The sequence below is a fragment of the Anser cygnoides genome, chromosome 6, assembly GCF_040182565.1.
Source record: "Anser cygnoides isolate HZ-2024a breed goose chromosome 6, Taihu_goose_T2T_genome, whole genome shotgun sequence".
NCBI lineage: Eukaryota > Metazoa > Chordata > Aves > Anseriformes > Anatidae > Anser > Anser cygnoides.
In genome coordinates, this window is record NC_089878.1 from 32,409,597 (window position 1) to 32,433,123 (window position 23,527).

General features: G+C 42.2%; 2 protein-coding genes across 8 annotated transcripts in view; both read right to left on the bottom strand.

The window, feature by feature from the left end:
• The window catches only part of ESYT3 (extended synaptotagmin 3), a 32,502-nt gene extending 30,973 nt beyond the window's left edge, over nucleotides 1-1,529 (bottom strand). Inside the window, exon 1 of one of the 2 annotated variants that reach the window (XM_066999828.1) lies at nucleotides 1,506-1,529. In XM_066999828.1, the coding sequence (XP_066855929.1) occupies nucleotides 1,506-1,508 (3 nt within the window). In that variant the 5' untranslated portion in view covers nucleotides 1,509-1,529. Of the gene's footprint in view, nucleotides 1-828; nucleotides 1,188-1,505 lie in introns of those variants that run through there. The other variant, XM_048079639.2, reaches the window with a different exon arrangement.
• Nucleotides 1,530-2,194: 665 nt separating this feature from the next.
• CFAP221 (cilia and flagella associated protein 221) overlaps nucleotides 2,195-23,527 on the bottom strand; it is a 44,481-nt gene continuing 23,148 nt past the window's right edge. For 4 of the 6 annotated variants that reach the window (XM_048079645.2, XM_013186382.3, XM_048079644.2 and 1 more), the window contains one exon: nucleotides 19,894-21,100. In XM_048079645.2, the coding sequence (XP_047935602.2) occupies nucleotides 20,977-21,100 (124 nt within the window). In that variant the 3' untranslated portion in view covers nucleotides 19,894-20,976. Of the gene's footprint in view, nucleotides 3,131-4,774; nucleotides 5,174-6,052; nucleotides 6,253-10,055; nucleotides 10,117-12,312; nucleotides 12,482-12,867; nucleotides 12,979-17,184; nucleotides 18,014-19,651; nucleotides 19,759-19,893; nucleotides 21,101-23,527 lie in introns of those variants that run through there. The other 2 variants (XR_007169263.2, XR_010832515.1) reach the window with 2 other exon arrangements.

A 23,527-nucleotide genomic window follows, 5' to 3' on the forward strand; every position in this document is an offset into this window, starting at 1 on the left:
AGAACAACGCCGACGATCCGTCACTGCCTCCACGCAAGCAGAGCTCTTTGACAGTCTCTTCCTGACAGGAAAAGCACTTCCCGACCAGTTCCTGGCACGTTTTTAAATGCTAAGCGTATGATGGCTAGAAACGAACCCAGACCGCTAATCCTTTCCCATTAGCCAACCGAGGGCACCGAGCAAATAGCCCCCGATACAGAAGAAGCAGCGCAGCCAGATTTTCAAGTCTCTTCACTTTAAAGCCGGGGATGGCGAGGAACAAACGCGAACAACAAGCGGAGGGTGGCTGCCCGCACCACCAGGAGATGTCTCTTGGAAGGTAAACACCTGTGGCTTTTAGCGAGCAGAGTATATTATGTTATAGATTTATTACTATTACCGTTTTAGCAAGCAGAGTGCATCATGTTATAGGTGCGTTTATTATTATTTATTTTAAATGACGGTAGGGAGAGGAGGAGGAAACTTTTCGGATGAGGTTCTCAAATAAGCATCTCCCCAAACGGGAACGGCCACAAAGCAGTAGCACGCATTCGAAAGGTTTCTCCGGGGCACAGCAGCCCATTTTACGGACACACTCGGAGCCACACGCAGGTTTCCTGACCAAAACCGACTTTGATTTTGGTCCTTGCTTTGCCAGCCAAGACCCGAAAACCCGGGAGGCTGCAGTGGGATCCCAGGCACTCCCCCCGGCTGCTCCCCACACGGGGCACCCCCGGCAGCCCTCCGGCACCCACCACCACCACCACGACCACCACCACGACCACCACCACGACCACCACCACGACCACCACCACGACCACCACCACGACCACCAGCACCGCCACTCACCCACGCCGGCAGGTGCCTCGCCGCCAGCCCCCTGCACACCGCCTGCCTCTCATCCTCCAGCAGCGCCGCGGCTGCCGCCAGCCGGTCGCGCTTCCCCCGCCGGTTGCGGCTCCAGCAGAAGCAGAGGGCCAGCCCCAGCAGCACCCAGCTGCCGCTCAGCCCCAGGTACCCCGCCAGGTACACGGGGCCGAGCCACAGCAGCGCCCGGCCGGCCGACGACAGCAGCGCCCGCGGCGGGGAGGCGGCTGAGGGCGCTGAGGCGGCTGAGGGAGCTGTGGCGGCTGAGGCGGGCTCCATGGCGCGCCCCGGCTGCCAGGGGTCGCCCCGGCCGAGTGCGCTGCCTCCACCCGGCGGCGAGAGGAGGGGAAGGGAAAAGAAGGGAAGGGAGGGACCCCTCCGTCCCCGCCCCGCAGCTCGGTGCTCGGGGAGCCGGCTGCGGGCCGCCCGGAGCCCGCTGAGGGGGCGGGATGGGCGGCAGGAGCCGCCTGTCGGTGCGGGGCGCCTGCTGCTCCGCAGTCGGGGTGCTTCTCGGTCCCAGTTCCTCTCGTTTTGACGGGGGTACCCGGGGTGTTCACGCTTTGAAGAATGGGAATTATGCGTTAGGGAGTGCAGAGATATTTAGGAACCACGAGGTGCGCTTGGAGAGGCTTTTCCTCTCAGCAGATAAATACCATTACCATTCTGCATATGCCTTAGGAGACACGCTGCGATCCTACAGACAGGTCCACGCTGTGCTTTCCACTGCAATTTGCCCCGCATCGGGCAGAGGCTACGCTTTGTTCGGTGGATGAGTCGAGAACATCAGTGAATGGTGCCAGCTTTCACCGCGGCCCCTTTTCATTGCAGCCGCACAAGATAACAAACGATGGGCCAGGCTCCAAGAAAAGGACGCTGACCGTGGCTGGGGACAACAGGGTTTGACCCCACTTTTGCCATGGAATTGGTGTTTCATAATGGGTCAGTCAAAAAATCAAGCAGTGCTGCAAGTGATCCTCAGTCGTACGTTACTCATCGCACATGACTGATCTCGGATAGAAATCAGTTCAGGCATCTGAAAACATTGGGACTCAAATGCCTCACATTAGACAAACTCATGCGTGAGACATCTATTAACAGATACTTTTTGGAAACAACCCCCAAACCTTCCCCTTCTGCAAAATGAGGATGAGTATGTTCTTCCTGGGGGTGTTGCAAAAATAAATCAGCCTAGAGCACGTATAAGTACTTGGTGCAGTGGGCAGTAACTCTCCAGAACCTGGAGGCCGCAAGGCAGACAGTATCAGCAGGTTCAAAATGGGATTAGACAAATTCCCAAACACCAAAGCCCACAAATGTACTCCCTACAGCTGTGGATGCGGGGGAGGCTTCAGGGAAAAGGACCTCAGAAAACGACCAGGCTCACGCTCTCTCCCAAAACAGCAATTCCTATTGCCACCAAGAGCAAGCAGACCAGTGGTCTGACCACAGAGGCATTTCTCTTCATAAAAATGAACAGAGACCAAAAACCAACAGGTCTAACAGCTGAAGGAGTATCTGCCTTCTCTGATATCATACATTAAAAAACATGCAGTGCTGAGTTTGTACAATTACATCTATCAGGAGGTATGTTTACATGCAAAAATACATCTGTTTTTGTTCTACCCCTGACCAAAAACTGAGGCTGACTTCTCATTTATTTTTCCCCACTGCCATTTAGAGCATTGTAAAACATTTTCAGTGTGACATTTCAGCCATGGGGTGAGCCTTCTCACAGTTAACCTGAGCCCCGAAGTCTGACCTTTCAGAAAAATAGAATCCTCTAAATTAAATGGGGGCTTTGAAGACTTAAAAGTTGCTTTTGCTATCAGGAGAAGCTGTAATAAAGGGTAAATCAATCATTTTCCTCCTTCAAGTTACTACTCTTGTAGAGTTCGAGATATTTAGCTCAAACTCAGAGAACTACATGCAGTTTAGAAGCAGCGACAGGTGGCAGCTTTTTGAGTACTAAAACAGTGGGGCCACAGTGAAATACATAGTGGCTAATTTCATGAATAAATTACTTTTTTGTTGTTTTTCTTATTCTTCACTCAGCTGATCACAAAAAAACCTAGGTTCAAGTTAAAGCAGAATAAGCGAGCTCTCTGTAGAAATGAAAAGAGTGCTTTCAGTCCTGCAAGACATCCACCAGCTGCTGTTTAGTGAAGGAGATGCTTCCATGAAGGCAGAACTCTATGTTCCATCATGTGCTGTCCCCCAGGACTCCAAGCTCAGAAATGACCACGCTTTCTTGGGCACTGTGTGTTCCTTTGCTGCTGACTCTTACCTTGTGAAGAGACAATTCCTTGCTATATCTAAAGAGGTTCTAGGAACTTTAAAAAAATTATACAAAAAATATAATACTTCTTTAAACTCATACTACTAAAAATTTTAACTGAACAAAAGAAAAAGAGGAGTAAGAGATAAAAAAGGCTTATCAAAACAGGTTTCACAGAAAGCTCAAACTAAGTACTGTGCTCATGAGAATGAGATAAATCAATACTCTGAGACCTCTGTTAACTCTGTTTATGATGGATAGTAGTTACCTTTTTAAAGAATAATCGTTTCCTGCTGTTTTCTTAAATGTCAAAGAAAATACTGAATCACCAATCAAGAGGACAACTTAAGACCTTTCCTGTTGGGAAAAGTATGATCTTGACTGTGAGCAGACTGCTTTCAAGCACCAGATTTCTGAAACACTTAAAGCTAGTCTTATTCTTTAGTACAAGGATATTTCACAATGTTTCTCCCCACGTACGCAGGACAGTCATTAAGGTTGTCACCCAAGCTTGTCTAGCTTGACCTCTGATTTAATTTGACTAGCTATCACCACCGTAGTTTATTAGCACTATGATAAATGCATATGTTGTAGCTGATTATGACACAGGGCTTTTACAGAAATTGCAAGGCTTTAAAAATGTATTAGTACTAAATTTGCTGTCTCTCAGGCTGGCCATGGTAACTAAGGCAACCCATTTTAAAGGTGGGGAGTTATGAAAAACCACTGCCAACGCTTTTTCTTTTAACTATAGAGAATATGCAAAGGAATTAATCTGAAAAATCCATACTGCATACCGGTGTGATATCAGAGGGTTTACTGAAGAAGACTTTCTAACTTTTTAACTTTCTTGTGGCTGCAAGGCTTGTGACCAGTGTGGAAATTCCCACATTAACGCAACTGAATACTAAAGGTGCACTATGTCTTTTCTCTATGCATCTGCAGCAAAACAGAAAACCCTTATGTAAAGGGAAAACCTTATTCCTTGCATTAACAGAATGATTTCTGCACCAAGACCTGATTAAAACAGTTTCTCCCTTGTTGTTTAGTTTCCTCTGGGCTCATACTCTCTGTCCATGCACTGTTCATCCTTTCAAGCAAAGCCACAACTGGACTCTGTCCATCACAGGGCAAAACCCTAGTGGCTGCTACTCCTGTCCACTCTTGAGCAAAGACTCCTACTGAGTCTGGAGAGCATCTCCCCAGGGAAAGCTGTGGCTCTTCCATTCTGTTAGGTTCTGTTCAGAAATGAAATCTGAGCTGGACAGCTAAAATGAACCCGTTACACTGTTCGGTCAGGTATGTTCTGGCTGGAGACAGGGACTTCTCATGGGGGAAACAATCACATGCAGAAGGCTGGAATACAACATCATTATTTGGGAATATGTGAAAAGGGGTGCTGGGATTAGATGATGGTTACTTTTAAAGACTGCTTCACTGTGCTCACTCCCTCATACCGTGCTTTGTGTCTGCCTGGCTCATGGCTTCTCTCTCTGCTTCTGTATAAGGGGCAGTACAGAGAGGCGCTGATCAGATGGTACTTTTGGCAATACAGTGAAAGCAGGAAGAGCAATTTATTTCACACATCCACTTGCTGTTGCTACAGAGGGGCCACTAGTGTGAGGGCAGTGCAGTGGGATGCAGAGTACGTACCCCAGGAGGAAAAAAGTGGCGTGGCACAGCGTCCCTTGTCCAGCCTTGCTCCTACTGCCAGCAGGTCCCACACTGCTCTGACACTGGAAGATGCAGTGGACGTCTGGGTTAGCAGAATGCCGAGAAAAGCTACGTCTTTTATACACAAATTATGTAATTGCACAGATTAGGCACAAGAAAGTGAAAGAATATAAAGCACAATCTACAATTAGATTGGAAAGAAAAAATAAACTTCCCTTAAAATGAAAAGAGCATTTTCCAGTCCTTCCAGAGATGTCCTGTGAGTTGGAGCTGTCACTTTCTTGGCTCTGGTGATGACTCAGATTTTCTCACAAGTCACATCAAAACACTTCTGTGTCATCTCGGAGCCTGCCCTGACCCATAAGCAGTTGCTGCCACCTGCTGAACAGAAAAACTTTTACGCCAGGAAGAAAGGCTACAGCAAACAGAGCCAGAGCAGATGCTATTCAAGAGTAGTTATGACCTCTCTGCCTATGACTTATCCCTGGATGTTATCAGTAGGTGGCTTTGCATCCTGTCATTAATGTTAGTATAGAAACCAAATTTGGTAGGTAATTTACAATCTCAATTGGATAAAAATAATTTCTCACCTGAGAAGTTAAATCTTGCTGAAATTTGACTGTATTTTGCATACAACAGAATCAGCAGAGAGCTGAAATAAGCCAGTGGAGCTTTAGTTTATTTTTAAGAGTCTTCACAGAGTACAACTTCTATTATTGCACTATACACTTTAATCTCGGCACAGCCAGTTAAATATATTGTTTCAAGTTTTCCCTTGTCATAACAGATTTATTCCTTTTTTTTTTTTCTGTTTGAACAATTGTATCTGCAACAGGATCTGTGAGCACAAGATACAATGTCTGCAGCATAAAAATAGTTCAACACATTTCTTGGAGGATAAAATATTTTATAGATTTTGTTGTGTCAGTTGGTGAAAAGCAAGCAAAATACCCCTAGGAAAAATACGTCTCCACATCCTTTTAAACCCTTTTCTACTTTGCTTTGTGAAAGAGCATGCTAGCACAGGCTACTGACACGGTAAAAATTGCCTTTCAAGTGCACGACAAAGTTACAGAACAACCTTATTAATAATTTATAGTTTAGGCTGTAATCTGTACAGCCTACATTTTGCTGTATTTTAAGTGCTTAAAGACCTTGACTGAGCTCACAGGAACCTCTTCTTTAAGGAATTAGAGTGCTCAACCTTTGCAAAACACATTAAAAGTGTCAAGGAGTGCAGGAAGCTAATTTACGAACCACAGAACTGCTGTCCCAGTTGGTACCTCCCCGTCAACGGTGAAGCCAGGTAAGGGAAACTTCTTGGTTAAGTTTCTTGGAGGGCTATTTCTTGTACAGCTGACACTTTCCACAAGTCCATTTAAAGTGAAGATCTCCCAGAGCTCTATTCGTGCCTTTGGTCTGTATTTAACAGCACGGGACACTGATCAGATTGGGTCCTGCAGAGCAACGACAGGAGCAACACATGTGAAACCGTGAGGAATGCCGTTTGCACTTTTGCCTGCCCAGACATCCCTTCATCGTAATGGATCCTGACACAGGAACACCTGCCCGTCGTCTCCCACTTGGAGCGTGGCTGCCAAAGCTGGCACAGGCACAGTTTGCAGCGGCGCAGCCAGGCTGGCGCAGTGCTGGGAACTCAGTCACTCAGAAGCCACTTTCCTAGAGCCAAGTTATTGCCAAGGAGCAATGACAACATCTTGCCTCCCAGCTCCTGCTGAGTTTCTGCTTAGCATGTTTAGCTTTTCCTGGGAAAGGGAAATGTGCGCAGACTGACTGACTGCCTCTGAAGAGCTCCTACCACCTGTTTTTGGGGTGTGCTTTCAGGAAAGAGACGATGCTCTAAAATGAAGATCTGGATTTTGGGAAGTGCTGCCTTCAAAGCTCTAGAAAGGTCAGTGAAAACCTCGTTCATAACAGAATCAGTGCTGAATCCAATAGCATCCTGAAACCTCCTCGTGCAGGCAGTTCTATTCTGTGCTAGGGTTTTGGACTTGAAGACATGCACCGGGTGAATCTTCAGATGAATTTTCTTAGCTCATCATGAGTATCTGCAGCACACAAACTCGAGACTTAGAGGCATTGCCTACTAAGGAAAATTGGATCTCTTTACCCAACATGTCTCTGTGTGCAGCAATGTGTACCCTAAACCTGAAAGAGGTTAGGCACAGAATCATTATTTGTTTGGACTCAGGAAAGGCACGTGATGGCATTTAGTGTGTTCTGTAAATGCAAAGGGACTGAGAAAAATTTGAGGAAAGATAACTTTGGAGTAAGCTAACACTGCAGCTCACAAACAAAATCCCCACCAAGAGGACTTGAGATTGCAGTGAGCTTAGCAGATACAAAGCCCACCTCAGCCATTTCACCTCATTCCTGTGACACAGACAGCTGAGTGCTTTGGGCTGCATCTGGGCTTTTATTACTGTCGATCCAAAAGGGATGGTAGGTGACATCTCCTCTTTACCATGAGACCCTGACATAAGCATGCTGACAGCCTGTCTTCATCCAACTGTACTGAACTGCACACTGTAGTTACAAAGCTCTCTCTAGCACTGTGCACACAGAGAAGGGTATCCTGGATCTCATTTTATAAATAGATTTCCCCGTGCATCTGCTCCAGCTCACTGCTTGCAAGTACCAGCCCACTCAGAGTGCAGACCAGTGGCAAAAGGAATATTCATCTCAAGATTACTTTTAAGATCTCGGAAAGTTCAGCAGTCTCTGCAAGATTCTTTCTTTTTAGAAAAACCCACAGCCCATATGCTATTTCTCCAGCAAGGTGGCATGCTGCATGAGGCCTCCAGGGCATTTTACAACAGCTCTTCCTATAATCATTTAGTGGCCTCTGCTGGCCAGGACTGAGATCCTGGCAACTGGTTAAATGTTAGCAGACCTGCATCCAGCCAAGAGTTACGCAGGTATTTTACTGGTTACACCAGCAGAGACACCACTACAGCTCTGCATCGATCTGTAAGCACCCCACCTCATGCTAAGCATGTGGCTCGTGTCAGTCGCTGACAGCAATGCAATAGCAGGGGCCTTGCAAAATAGCTCAGGTTCTCCAAGTTTTTTCTCCGCAACTTTTCTGTGTAGGTGACTGTATCCTTGCAGGAGGCTCCTAAGCTATGTCCTAGATAAAACTCTTCCCCAAAACTTTTTTCACCACCCAAACCTTCCGTAAGTGGTAAAGGTGTGTAATGGGCGTAAGTGGTATATCGAGATCAGTACCCCAGGGTAGATGGCCTCCGTTACCCATAAGAGAAGTAAATAGAAAAGTAAGTAAATGCTTAGCACTGAGGGATATCAGAGTAAGCGACTAGAAACAGATCATCAGCTGTTGCAAATTATTTTGGCTCCATTACATTTAGTGGAGACAAATTAATACAGACAAGTTGATTGTCTGACCTGCAGTTCAAGATACACAGTGCTAATGTTATTAAAGCCCATTTCCAAGAGCGGAAACTAGGGTAGAATAGTTAAACGACTGGCTCACTAATACAATGAGGAATCCTAGCTGGTCTCTGGTTTCCAAGACAATGCTTGCAGTGTGTTTGTGGTCCCAGTCTTATTCAGACAGCAGGAGAGAGTGTTATTCAATCAGGGAAGCTAGCTCTACCTCTGGGGTTGTGCTAACTGGAATTATCATTTCCTGCTCTGGTGCCTACACTTCTAATGTTAAACAAGCAAACCAAAAAAAAACAACAAAAAAATTACACTGTCAAATAAAAACTATTTTCTGCTTTAGGAAAAGGTAGCTGTTGATCTAATCTTGGTCTGTTATGAGTTTGATTTCAGATGGCCAACACTGTTCATTCTCAGAGGACATTCAGTTGTTCCATATGAAATGCAAACAAATGGGTGTTTAGGGAGCAGCATTTCAATGTGACCACTTGGAGTTCCGGAAATCAAATTCACAGGTTTTCACTGTGTACTTGCACTAGAGAAACCCTTTGTCTGGAAAATTAAGTCACATCAACTGCTAGCTTCTACCACTCTCCTTCTAAAACTTCAGACTCATAATATTCATTTATAACTGTTTTTTTACCAGGTAGGTTAAACTTAACACACGTGAAATTTAAAGAATAAATCATTTTTTCTCCTGAGGAAGTATTTGTCAGTGAGAGATTAAATTCTCCCCCTGCAAGAAGAAGGCACAAGTGCCTGTAGTTTCTCACAAGTGAGGAAGGAAGGAGGGGCACTGGCTGAAACAGTTTCCTTAAACCCGATGTTAAGGGAACATTAGGGAACATTATTAGCAGAAGGGCTGTACTAATTTTTGCACTTTTCACTTTTTGTACAGTGCAATCCTATTGTGAATTTTAGTAGACTCTGAAAGAGCTTGAGACAGGGAAAAATCAGTAAAGAAATCACCTACCTGCTGTCTGGGAAGTGACAATTTGTATCTCTCTGTCACAGTATACTCTAAGAATGGAACAACTCAGGGAAAGGACTTTGTGTCCCTTGGTCTTGGTGTCCTCAGTTCTGTGGCTCGGAACCAGCTTTGTTCACCTCCCCCCCTTTATTTTTTGGCACAACGATTAAGATGCCATTTTTTCACCTGACTAATTTCCCCATTTCAGTGGACTCAAAGCACCCTAAGGTTCTAACACTAAGACACTGCTCAGTGAAGTGGACAAACAAGCAATGGAGGCTTGTACCACTGGTGGACTGTACATGCAAGATGGCAATGTAAGTTAGGAATATGTCAAACAGGAAAAGCATTATTGGTAAAGAGAAAGGATGGAAAGTCAAGCCTATAAAACCTTCAGCTTTACATGGTGCTGTAGGAGTATCATAAAAGAAGGCACTGACTGGGAGTGTGCATGGCTGGGAGCAATCTGCTCTTCCAAGAACAGCAGTTTTATGACAAAGGTGTGAACAGAAGTGCTCCCAAGGAAATAGAAAATATCATTTTGATTACTCAGCACTTCAGCTGAGAAATCTTGCCAAAAAGATTGCAAAAAGCATATGTCCGCTATTTTCCAACCATCAGAAAAATAGGACTGCTTTCCTAGTGTTCTCCCTAACTTAGTGTAAATTCAGCTTTCCAGCTTATCAGGTTTTTCTTCTTACTTTCCCAATGCTCGGAAGTATAAACTCTCTGCTGCTGGAAGAATCTTAAAGTTACCCTATCCTTACACAAGGATATTCTTCTCTTTGTTATTCTGTGAGTGTTGGTGGTCTACCACTGCAGGAATTCTGTTTGAGACATACAGTCACTCCATGTTCTTTTCCTTACCTTTCTATCAGTTCCCAGTCTTTTATGGGTTCCTGATTCCAGTAGTTGCTTACAGAAAAGCCTGTTGATACAAAAGAGAGAAAGGTTGATTATTCTGGGAGAAAACAAAACAAACAAAAACCCTACCTCCCATTCCTCTCAAAAGAGTTCCTACAAAATTTGGGGTTCCCATATCATAAAGAAAAAAGACATCTAGATTGTCTAAAGTTATCTAAGTTATCTATCTACCCCATCTACCAATAAAATCTGGTGAGGTAGGATGCCCCATTCATTACTGAGTGTGAAAAAGCCAACAGTTCTGTCTACTGAGAAAATGCTCCTCTTCTGAGCTCCAAGTTCAATTAAATCATGACAGATCTCAAACTGGAAACACAGTAGTAACTCTCTCTGTTCTGTCTGTCTAAACTCTCTTCCATTTGTTTTATTCCTGAAAATTAGCTTATAGCCGAAAAACCTCTTCTTTCCAGCTGCCGCATTTGGTTCTAATATGTTTGTTACCACAAAATCTTTTGTTCAGAGGAGCAAAGTAAAGGCTCACAAGACTTAATTATTTCCTGGAAAACCACTCATCTTTTCCAGTAGTCCTGTATGGCTTTGTTGTGGTTTTTGTTGTTGTTGGTTGGTTGGTTTGATTCATTGTTTTTTTTAGTAATGCTTTTTCTTCTCATAGCAAAATAAAGTCAGATCAAAGTGTAGAAATATACATCCACTGGAGGGCAGGCCTGAATCTGGCAGAAGATGCTGAAAATGCCTTGAAGGAAAGATTAAAATGTTATGGTCTGCTGCACGGAAGCTGTCATGAGTCAATCAAGACTCATCAGTTAAGAGCTAAGAGCAGGTTTTTTTTCTGAATGAGTAGTCCTATGTTTCAGACACAAAGTCCAGAAATGGAGGTTCTCACTGTTCATGTCTAATAAGAGTCCTAAATGAATCTCTGAGCTTGACTATAATTAAAATCGTGACATTGTTAGTTGAAGTCAGCAAACCTCCAGAGGACTTTCAGCCGCTCTGACAATCACCAGCTGAATTCAGTGGCGCTGAGTTCCAGGACTGAACTTGGCCCGTAGGATTTGTGTGTTCTCACTGCAGCCCTGCCTTCCAGCGTGGGTGTGCAGGACTCGTGCTCTGAGCTCCCTGGAGTGAAAGGTACCTCACAGAGGGTCCTTCCTGTGCCTGCAGTCCAGAGGCATATTTGATGTGCACAAGGAGAGGTGGCGTCTGGCTCCACCTCAGCCTCACAGCCAGACCAGACCCTGGGCACACGCAGGAAGGGACAGTTCTGGGTGTGCACCTGATGTCCCACTGCCTGCACTCGCAATCTGTGCACACTCTACTGCCAGGTCCCCTACCACCACGGAGATGGCTCTGCCCTGGAGTTAATTACATGCCACTTGATCAAATAATTCATACTACACTTATTTCTAGCAGGGACTGAGTTTGGCTAAGCAGTCTGAGATGCTAAACTTTAGACAATCTAGATATCTTTTGGATTGAATGCCATCTATATCATAGCAAAAGGAAGGAATGTATTTCATGTGGCAGTGAAGATCCCATATTTAATATTACCAGATTTTTAAAATGCCCAGTTTTCTTTCTGACAAACTGTAAACTCAATTTCTCCTCGCAGTTTTCATGAGTGCATATTTAATGAACTTCCTCCTTTCACCAGTGACTCATTCCTTGAAAGGCTATTTCACAAATAGTATCTCCATTCCAAAGGAAACAAGCTGTTCCCTCTTACGTTACTCAAGTAGCTGCAGAAAAATACATTAAGTCAAAAGATTTCAAAATGCTTAAGGTACATAAACTCAAAAATAGTGAGTTTTTAATCAAGTAGTTTTATGATACAATCACTGCCTTTTAATGAAATGACTCAAGCCAAAATTCTAAAATTGACTAGAGATTCTGGGTGCTTGGCTGGAGACACGTTACAATTGCCCAGAATCTGTAAGTTCATGTCCTTCTCATAGTGTCAAACAAAATATCCACAGCTTTTTTTGAAAATCTTGCCTATAAACAATGCAGCTATTAGGAGGTAGAAACTAACACTTCTATAGAAATTCTTTCAGCAACTGGTCTAAAATCAGAACCAGGGTCTAAATCAGAATAACCAATTCAAGTTTGCTAGCACCCGTTAAGACATCAGCAACGCTACATCCATGAGGACAACTCTACAGCTGCAGACTTTTTAAATAAATTAGGGTCTGTTTTCTGCCTTACACGGAAAGGTGAGTAAGGTGATGACCCAGGTACTTACATTACTAATGACTAGCAGTGTGTTTAGAGTTGAGCTGCTGGTGATAATCTCAAAGAAAAGATACTAAAAAGTCTCCAAATAAGCAGTTGGAAACATGTTATCTTGACAGAACGGGCCTGAGAAATGGTCAGACCTTTCTTCCTGAAGAAAACCAGAACTGTAATCATATCTTTAAGGAAAGAGAAAAGAGAGAAAGAACTTTATAAGAAACAAAACACCCCCCTGGCAGTATCTACTATAACATAAGAAAATGCAAAACTGTTGTGTTATATGTCAGTCGCAGGAAGAACGTATTTGAAAAAGACTTGTCAGGGGAATATTTGTGAAAAGACAGCACTCCTTAAAATATTTGGTGTTTCAAGTGTTACGAGGGCCCAAGGATCCTTCCAGCTGAAGGGAAGTCCATCAGAGCCAAGTACATTTCTGAGATCTGGCTACCATGAGTGAAGACAAAGAACTAGTAACACCAATATTAAATTGAGTGATAAAAATCAAAACATTATCAGGGTCTTCTCCACTCACAGCTAGTCTCAGAATTTGCCTCAGGTACATTACCTGTAAATAGACTTTCCAAAACTGCTCCACGACAAGAAGGTGTTATCCCGTTGCTGTCAGTGGAAACCTTTGTGCTGTTAGACTTCTGTTGGGTATTTACAGACACTGCTTCTGTTAAACACAGCAAGTACAACAGTTACTAAAAGGGGTCAAGATAAGACAGAGGCAAATGTAGAAATTACAAAAACAAACAAGAGTCCATACACATGTAAGACTTTCCAGTGTTAAACTGTATATAAATGACTTCAAACTAATCTTAATTCTCCCTGCAGGTTAAAAAAATAATTTTTGTTGTAAATAGTTATTTTTGTCTCTATTTTATAGCGTCTGGATTTCTTTATTTTCAGTGTCCTGAAATCAAGCTGTGAACATCACTTCCTCACATTTTCAAACTTTAACAGAGACAGAGTGGTATATTCACTTGTCTGAATGATAAGAGACTATCATGACCTCTCACATGGTCAGTGTGTTCAGTTTCAACCAGTAACTTCTGTTTAAAGCCAAAAAAGCCTGCGACCAAACACAGGCACATCTTTCTATCACAGGTGCACCCTTTGGTTTTCTTTATCAACACTTGATCAGAGTTGCGTTGTTCTGATTTGATGCAGAGCCCATTTTTGGAAAATAGTTTTCAACTGGATCACTCTTATAGAATCTATCTAGTTTCAGCTCATCCTTTTGGGAAGCACTTTCTTCCCTTATCTGTTCCTTCTACCTGAATATTTTATTGATTTTAACATATATAATCCACCTTAGCAGTCATGTTCAATTGTACATCAATTTCCAACTTCTGGAAGAATGTCCAGAAGTGTTCTAGACACTTACTTAAATTATAACCATAATCACAGTAATAATTCATCACATCTTTCCCAAAAGTACAGGAATTGCTCTATTTCTGTGTGAGATGTCATCACTGTAACGGGTGGGAAATTTTGATGTCTTTCTTTGCACTTACAAAGTTATTTCACCATGGTTCATTAAAAAGGAGATTTTCATTGTGATCTGGTATGTTTGTGAGGTTGGGAGAGCAGAAGGGACAGTTGTGCTTTTCCATTGCCTCCTCCCAGATATTTTTCCAGAGCTTTTTGGTTATTTTTAGAGTGATTATTATAAATTAATAATGTCACTCTCTCCCTTTGGCAGTCTAACACACTCCAGAGCAACAAGCATAAACAACCTGTGGGGCCTGGAAGACTGAAAGGAGGGCTCTGTCCACAATCAGTGAGTTGCTGCAACGTCTGAGGTTAAAGATCCCTTTGTTTGCATTCTGGCAAAGCTCTTTGGCTCAAATCTATGAAGATATTTGGATGCTTCACTGCCCGCGGCACCAGAGGGAGTTTGGTACTTGAATGTCTTGCCATTTGGTCCCTCAATGATTCCCAGCAGCATCTGATGCCATTATGAACGGCATTTAACAGAGAACATTTAACAGCATTTAACAGCTGAACAAAGTAAAGGCTCTTCAAGGAAAGCAGGCTACAGTCAGGCTCCTCGTGTGCAATCCCAGTCTAGCAGGATGAAGTGCCCTCCCAGGGACCAAGTTCCAAATTATCTATCACCTTCAATATGTGTCTTTGGAGCAAATGGTGAATGTAGCACAAATCATCATAGCCTAAAAGGGCTAATACTCATATCAGTGACAAAATGCCTGTTGTTTTCAGCCAAGGCAAATCAGAGCCACAATTCCAAACGCCTGAAGAAAATTCAGCGTGCCACTTCTGCAAAAGCAATTTTCCTTTTATCTGCCTACTGGTATAAAAAGAGTCTAAATAAATACATCAGGATACTGAATCCAACAATAGCTCTAGACATAGCCACAATTCGCACACTCAGTCTAGCTGTGAGCCTGAATTTCTTCTGACCAACAGCGTTTGAATCTTCAAAGGAAATACAATAAAAGTAGTTTAATGTTAACACAGACTCTGCTGTTTACAGTTTCATTCTCATAGAGATACCCTGTAGAAGATTTCTGGGGCCTGCCACTCTTATTACAACTTCTTCAGACCACAAAGCACCAAGGATGATAGCCAGTAACTTCAGACTATACTGAAGGGCAGAAGGAATCAAATAACATCAAAGTGGGGTGACTTTTTCAGAGGCTTGATTATTCCCCTAAAAACAGGACCAGGAAAGGAAACCAGTGTTGAGGTGAAGCTTGTTGATCTTTACTGATATCAGGAAAGATATACCAATTTAAGATACCAGCAAACATTCGTGAGCCTCACAATGTCCAGCACTGTTACAAATGACCCTTTTGCTGATGATTAAGCAACACAATTTTTAACTTAATATATTTTAAATTGTTTCAAGCTTTCATAATTTCAGAAAAAGCTTGAAAACGTACTCTGAGCATAACCTGCAGCTCAGAAACCAGAAGACAAAGAACAGCAAATTGATTTTAAAACATTTCAGACATTCTGGAGATCTGGCTTATGAGCTTTATGTGTCTGCATTTGGCATTACCAAGCACACTGGCTGAAGTCTGGCCAGCAGTCTTGCCTTCTAGCACTCGTTTGTAACACTGAAGTAATATGAAGCTCTTCTTCTCTCAGTTCCTAAATACAGACTACTAACAAGACAACATTTAAAATTCTGTGCATTTCCAAGAAAGAACTGGATCAGTTTACATCAGCTGAAGTTTCACACTGATACCCAGGGGTGCTCTTTCAGATCTCCACTTTTTTTTTGCTGCTGGTTAATCAAGTAATCAGGAACATTCATTACATATAATTGTCATTTTTATTCATTGGTAACTCTATTCTGCACAAATAAAGTTCTAAAATGCAAGAGTCCTTACGCATGTCTCCACAAAGGCAGGAGGTCTGCAGCACCAAAAAGCTGTGCATGCTTGTCTTAATCATGGTCAGTTTGAATGTGGATGCTGTGAGCCCACCTTGGACACGGACGTTGGTGACCAGTCTGAACTGAAGCCTGCCTTTTCTGCAGGATTTGAACTATCCAATTAGAACTTGAATCATGCTTCTCAGCAAGAGTGTGCATAAATGCAGCATGAATACAAGCTTACAGCTTCTACACAACCTGCTTTTGGCAAGGCAAGAATGTGAGTATACTCACAGAAAGTGACTGACTGCAAAATGATGGGTGACGTGCTGGAACCAGCACCGAAATGCCCCTGGCTCCCTACACTGGTATTTCCAGTGGTGCAGATCAGCAGGGAGAGCTGTGGACAGCAGAGCCTTGCTGGGCTGGGACCCCAGCTCTCTGTTTCTGGAAGGCAGGTTTGAAGGAGGACTTATCAACAGGGTCTTCAGTGCTTCCCAGGTGGAAGGACACATTGAGAAAGTGTATACAAACGGTTGCAGAAGGGATAAATGAGTGACAAAGGTGGATGTTACTGTTCTAGCACTCATAGCTGCTTTGTTCCTTTCCAGCTGTTCCACAGTGCTTCCAAACAGCTAATACAAATTATGCTGTGTTCCAGAACTGGATGGAGATATTCCTTGCACTGACATGAGGGATTATTAGCAGAAGGAGCTGAACTTCAGAACTTTGAGAGTCCCTGGTCTGTTAGCTACAAGGGAACTCAGAAGGTTTTGGGCTACTACCCCTGGTGGTGGGCGATGCGTATTCAACACTTTTCAGCATCCTGAGCTGCAGCTGGCCTTCCTGCTCAAATGTATAAAATGACCGCCTGGGGTTGCTGACGGTACCTGCACGGGGACATCTGTGCCTGCTGCGTTACTCGGAGCAGCAAGTCTGCTGAAACAGGATGCTATTTGCAGGGAAGGGTGCTTCAGAGGCAGGGAAGCAAAGAAAAAAAAAGAAAGCAATTTTCTCTTGATACTTGATGTCCATTTCAGGGTAACATACAGAGAACTAATCATGCAAATCCAAACTCAAGGGAAATAAGCCTTCATTTCTTCATCTGGTGCTCTGAAACTCAGCCAACAATACATACAAGCAGTATCCCTGAGGTGACAAAGTGCATTGTTGATTTATAGGCAATGCATATTGGATTACTGGAGACTCCACACTGTGAAATGATTATAAACCAGTAATTAGCTGGTGAGAAAGGAATAATTTGCTTCAGAATTCTGAAGCCAGATAAAATCAGCTGATTAAAAATAAAGCACAGTTAACTCAGTCCCTTGTGCAATTAAAAACTCATAAAACCTGACTGAAGTAGTAGGAAAGGCCTTAAACAGCAGAAAAAAAAGCATTTAAAAAATACGCTCAGCTAACAGTAGGGTTGGGTCCTGGAAATTTTCTTTAAAGACAGAATGAAGTGCTATTGCTCTTCACCCCGGAGAGCCCTCACTCAGACACAGCTTAACCTTTGGATGGGAAAAACGAGTGTGCTGGAACTAAACACTGTCTGGCACAAGAGAGCAGCTCATCAGAAGATGTTTTTTTGATGTACCATTGCTTTGGAAAAATACTTCCTGCAGGTGTTCTGAAATCACCTGGAGTTTTTCAGGAGCTGCTTGATTTAATTTTCAAGTCCCTGCTGTGGTCACACAGACAAAATCTGGAAAGTCCCTCACAAACAATTAGCTGCTGCAAGTGTTAGTGGCACAAAATAGCCCTATCAGATGTGTCTGGCTTTTTGAGAGGGCTTTCTCATCACTGTATTCTGCTAGCCTCAACTGCCTGAAGAATAAGACTCATTCGAGCAACAAGTGTTGGCAACCAGTGCAGAGGCTGACAGCAGGAGAAGCAGGGAACAGAGGAGTACAAAACAACTTTTACAACAGTTCTGCCTTAAAATCACCTCTACATAGAGCCAAAGTGTATCAGTGACAGCTCCAATTTTCAGAGGCCACAGAAATCCTCATAATGTCAGTAGTTTGAGGTCTCTACATGAACTGTGCAAGTTACACACTTGTTGACCGCAGAGCAGCACTTCACAATTATAACATTTACAAAGAAATTTACCCACACTAGTACAAAGAAAAGTCCTGGTTTTCTGCGTTTCTCTGGCTTCCTGAGGAAATGACTGTTTGTGTACATCTCACCTGATAACTTCTAAACCTGCTGGCTCTTTCCAACTAAACAGAAGTAGCAAGGGAGCTCTTAGAGAGAACCAAAATCCTCAGTGGTTATACAGCTGGAGAGAAGCCTTTGAAGTATCTCTGTAAGGCAAAGACTGTCCTGTGAGCATTGCTTTTATTAGACACAAGAAACCCTGCGCAGGAGAAAGACAAAATAAATGCCCAAACCACAAGAAAAACCGGAGCTTGGAATAACTGAACCTTGCATTACGAATCCAGAGGTAACAAGGTTTCTGTAGTTTGAGGTTTATGAAACTGTTCTTGTGAGCTGAAAATATAATTTCACCCAGACACAGACATTGCTGTTTTTCTCCCAGCCATTTTATAAAATATAATTAATCTACATTTTAAAGACCTTGATGGGTTTTCTCTCATCATGGAACAGTAAGTGAGATTGATACCCAATTACTGAGCACTCAAGCTCACAGATCATTTCCATATAAAATCATTATTTTTTATTTACTAAAATGCACCTTTTATTTGATTTAGATGTTAATGCTCATTTCTTATATAATAAAAGGAGAAGAGCTAAAGCATGAGTGTTTATTAACCTTGCTAATAAGACAGGCTTTTTGAGTCAAGATGGATAATATCTGAATTGGTAAAACAGATGCATCGTCATTTAGCCAAGTAATCCTTTCCAAACAAGGTTAGAAGCAGCAATTTTGTTTGTAGTGGATGGAAATAAACCTGTCATATTCTGCACATCAATTTACACATTCTTACTTTCCCACTTAAGTCAGTAAGAATGCAGCCCTTTGATTCCCCAAATAAGGTGATCCACAAATTAAGATTAGAATATATGGGAATATGGATGTATAAAGCATATTAATTGATCTTAATTTGCAATCTTTATGTGATGTACTGAACACAATCTGAACATTCTTGTAACTAATCTAGAATAGAATGATACATTTCCATCAAAAGTTATTTGCATCTTTAAAATCAGCATAAAAAAGTGCATTAAAAGATGCCTCAGTAAAGAATTTTCCATAATTTGTAAAAGCATAGCCTGATGGCTGACATTTGTGCGCATGCTGTTGTAAATGGCACTGATGATGAATGTTGACATTTCACACTATTGCTGTTGAATCCTGCTAGCTCATCCTCAAAAGTGACCCTATTAAGCATCTGAGCATTTATTAACAGGTATGAGCAGTCTGTTACAGCCAACTATACACACACACACCTTTTATATGTAAAAATGCACTCCAAAATTTATGCTCTGGTTGAGTCCATTATAAATGATAATCCAGATAAAAACTGTCAAAATTATTCCAGTGCTCTGAGTAATGTTACACCAAAAGCACAACTTCGTTCCTCTTATAAATCCTTTCTCTTTCATTTTTTTCTTTAATCTCTGTCCTTTTCACAAAGCACTGAATCAGCACAGAACTGTGAATACCCATCAACTAGAGGTTATAATTCTTATAGTTTATATTCCATTTCTGAACGTGTTCTGTACTCAACCAAAATGCCAAAGTGGCCTTCTGTAGGCAAATCTAAGACTTCTAAATATTTAGCCAAATTTCACATTCTTAGACACAGCTGGATTTCCTCCGATTATCACGTTGAGTAGGAAAGAGTCAGCCTCATGTTATGAGGTACCCTGGGAGGAAGCATGGACAGAGGTCTGTGCATTACTGGCAGTTAAAGTAGTCCCTTGGGACTTTAGGAACAATTTAGATTAATGTAAAGTTTTTTCTTAGCTTCTGTGCACACTGAAGCCTGGTCCATAAAAACCTTAAAGCACACAAAGAAGGATCACTTACGTAGAAAGGAAGTTCATTTCTTTGAAGGGCTGGCATCTACCAGCGGAGAACGGAGAAGCACAACTCATTTCCATTGGGATGACCATGAAACTCTGGAGGAGATACTCCTGTAAGAAAAACAGATCAACTCCAGTCACTCACCATTGTTTCTGAACACTTACTCTACCTTTATTAGGCATCAAAGTTTAGCTGATGCTTGACAGTTCCTAAAAATCATCTATCCTTGATTTTACATGGGAGTCGTAAACTGTGAATGCTTTCACTGTCAACTGTGAAAAAGCTTTTGTCATAGCCCTGTTAAGAAACATGATCAAGATTTAGTGGGTCTCTTAAAAGATCAACTGCTTTCCTCAGGATTTGCAGGAGAAAAAATGCAGTGTATAAATATTTAAGCAGTTGTTTGTAGTCAGAGAAACTCCGCAGATGTCTAACCTGCATTCTGGACAGTTTCTCGCAATTACACTGTTGGCAGAAACTTAACAGTTTTCTATTTCTTTGAAGTGAGAAGAGATTGTATGTAGTTAGTACACGACAAGCTATTTTGTGCCTTTATTTTCACCCTTCTTTGCCATTTTCTATCTCCTTCAGCTTTTTAGTCTAAGTCTAACGTCCAGCTTGCCCACAAGAAAGTAGGAGACATCTCAACTGGAAGGTGACATGCTGAGAAATCCGCTTTCCTAGGGAATACATCCCGAGCATCACAGGTCTCTTATGAGGCCCTGAAGTTCATCACCCCAATCCATGCCCCAATTCCCAAGAAACATGCATTGAATTAAACACCTAACAGCTAATTAAATCTGCTTGGACATTATCTTTTTGGACAGAAACGGTGTTCAGGTCCTCCCTTTCCTTAAAAATCTCGATTGTACAATTTACAGTCAAGACTGAAATATAGTGACTTACCTGCAAAAATTCAAGGACAAGCCATAACAAACAAAACAAAACAAAAAAACAGCAAAACAAAACAAAAGCAAACAAAAAATCCAAATAATTTGGTCAGTAGGACTTCTAATTTTTTATTTCAAAATGATGGACTGTAGATTAATTACTATTTACAAGGTAGTACTGGGGTTTTCTGATCTTTCACACCAGCACAAAGGTAGCAGGCACGTGGCTGAGGATTCTTATAGGAACAATGACTGTGTTTGGGGTAAGTGGCACTCTCAGAGTCCTTGACAGAGGTGACATTGCTGGTGGCTCTCTTCTCTTTGCATAAGAAGCAGCTGACCTCACTGAACACGCAGTAGATACATTGCTGTGACACAAGAGGCCTCATTCATTAATAGGATAAGCAGTACCAAACCATGACCTTCATAAAATTATGCTTATTCCAGAATAAGGGTTTTATTAAGTGCTTTCATCTTCATCTTCTCCACATGTTTTTGAACCTTCTCTCTGAGCCTGTTGTTTTGGGGTTGAAAACGTTCATCTGGATGGTGTTGTGTGACTCTGCAAGAAGTTTAAAAGGTCATTTGTACTTAAAATAGCCAGGGAAGCTACTTAGCAGTGCTGACAAAAACAAACGAAGAGACACACAATTTCTCTCCTTTTTATAGTGACCACAAAGGATATTTCATTATTTATGCAGAACTGGAGAGTGAAACTGTGGAAAGAGCATTCAACTTTTGGCCTGGTCATTTAGGAAATTTAACCATCTGATAGGTAAACACATACTAGGCTGAGTTTCTACATTTTATCTATGAAGGAACATATATGCTGTAATGACCAGAACAAGAGAATCCATGTGAAAAACTGATTTTCCTTAGGGATAAAATGCAGAAACTGCTGTGGAGGAGCAGTTGGATGTCATCCAGTGAAACACCACCCCATTCAGTAACAAAGAAGAACTTTCAGTGACAAAATAAAGGATTTGGACTTCACTGTTTGCTAATAGATTTTTGTTTCTAACTTTAAAAGGCCAAACAAATGGTGAAGCTTTCAACAAATTTAGCTGGCAGCAGAAACTGAAAGTAGACCAACCCAAACCTGCTAACAGTTTTTCTTCTTCCTCATGTCCTCAGTCCTACTGGTAATCAGGGCTTGGAGGCTGATTCCATACGAATATCCCCAGTCTGCCCCTTCCCAGGGCCACCTTCTGTTCTCTAGCGGCCGTTCTCAGACACCAGCACAGCCAACTTTTATCAGGTTGGAGTTTATTTTAACCTTTGAGCTATTTCCAGAGTCCCATCCTTAAGCAGAATTGCACTTTTCATACAAATTCTTTTATTTTTGCTATCAGACCATAACTTTGTTTTCTAAAAGTAGAACACAGACACTATTTACATACACGGAAGTGTGATCATGCTAGTAGAAAACGGTAACAATGACACCAGAAAGCAAGTGAGGTGGTGCAGATATGTCCTATTAGATGTAACAAATGCTCCATAACTGGAGTTTACGAACATCAACTAAAGTAGGAGATTTAGAGTTAGCCAAAATGGACTGAAATGAACACCTGAAATATAGATACCTAGAAGTGTTTAATATAGGAAAGTATTTTCAACTTAGAAGAAAACATCAAAAAGAATGAAACTTATGGTTATAAAACTGCTTACGTAGAAAAAGCACCAACACTGTATGACTGCAGAGAAAAAGAGTGACTTTAGTTACATGAGCTACTCCAAATCCCCACATTTTGACAAGCAGGGTGTCATAAAATGATAAAAGCAGCACTGAGTCAGACACACGCGTTTGTACAGCAAATTATTTTCAATCGATGCTGTAATAATCACAATACAGCAATCAATGTTTTGTCAGAGACCTCATAATACTTAGCACCGTTTTAAAGTTTAATGAATGATAGAGTTGCAGAAAATTTGAACACCAGTCATTTCCCTCTAAAATTAAATAAAAAAGACGTACAAATCTCTTGGTGGCTCTGAGAATTTCAGGCTGTTATACACATCCTGACTAGCTAGGTGTCTAATTATCATCATTACCACTTTAAAGAGATGGCAACTGTTGGACAGAAAGGTTAATTCATGTGTTCAAAGCCACACCAGGTATCTGGGAAAACTCTGGGTTAGAACTCAGCACGTTCTCCCGTGTTGTTCTTCTGCAATCACTTACCTCACCCACAGTGCCTACTGCTCAAGTCCATTGCCCTCAGCGTCCCACCTACCAGCTGATACCTCCCTGCATCCTTCCTGTGACATCACATACCTCCAAGTTTCACACAGAGCACCCACTTCTACTTCCAGCCCCACAGAACTGCTGGGCAGCCTTGCACGCTCTTCTAAAACCATGGTGGTAATTATCAGCCCCCTTAAAGATCCATTTGTCCCTCACAGCTTTCCTCGTCCTTAGGTCTCTCAAAGTTTCCATGCTGAGCTGCAAACTGAGGACATCAGCGTGACAACACTGGAGGCAAGCGGCAGAATCTGGCCCTTAGAGTGATGACTTTATAACACTTTAAGGAGCAGGTGATTCCCTGTTTCTGAATGCAAATTGTTTTACACGCTGTGCTGTGTGTCTAAAACAAAATGCTCATTGGTAGTGGTGTGAAGCTTGGACAGCAGAGCACACGTGAACAATTCTTAGAAAGAGCCTGAGAAAAAAGCACCATGCAAGCACCATGCCAGGGAGAAATTCTAAGGGATCATTCATTACCATGAATGGGTAACGCTGAATTTATTCACCACTGCCAGCATTACTAAACATCTAACTAGAAGGGTCACTGGGAAGCTACTGGTCCCAGAACATTGAATAGCTCTGTGAAGGCAAAGGGGACTGCCTCCAGTGCTAGATGACATTGATAAAACTGAAGTCAGAGACATCCAGGCTAACATGTCGCATTCACAGCTGTTTTAAGTCCAATCCAGAGATCATATTTGCAGCACAAGATATAATATGTGAGACTTCTGCTTCGCTTGAAGT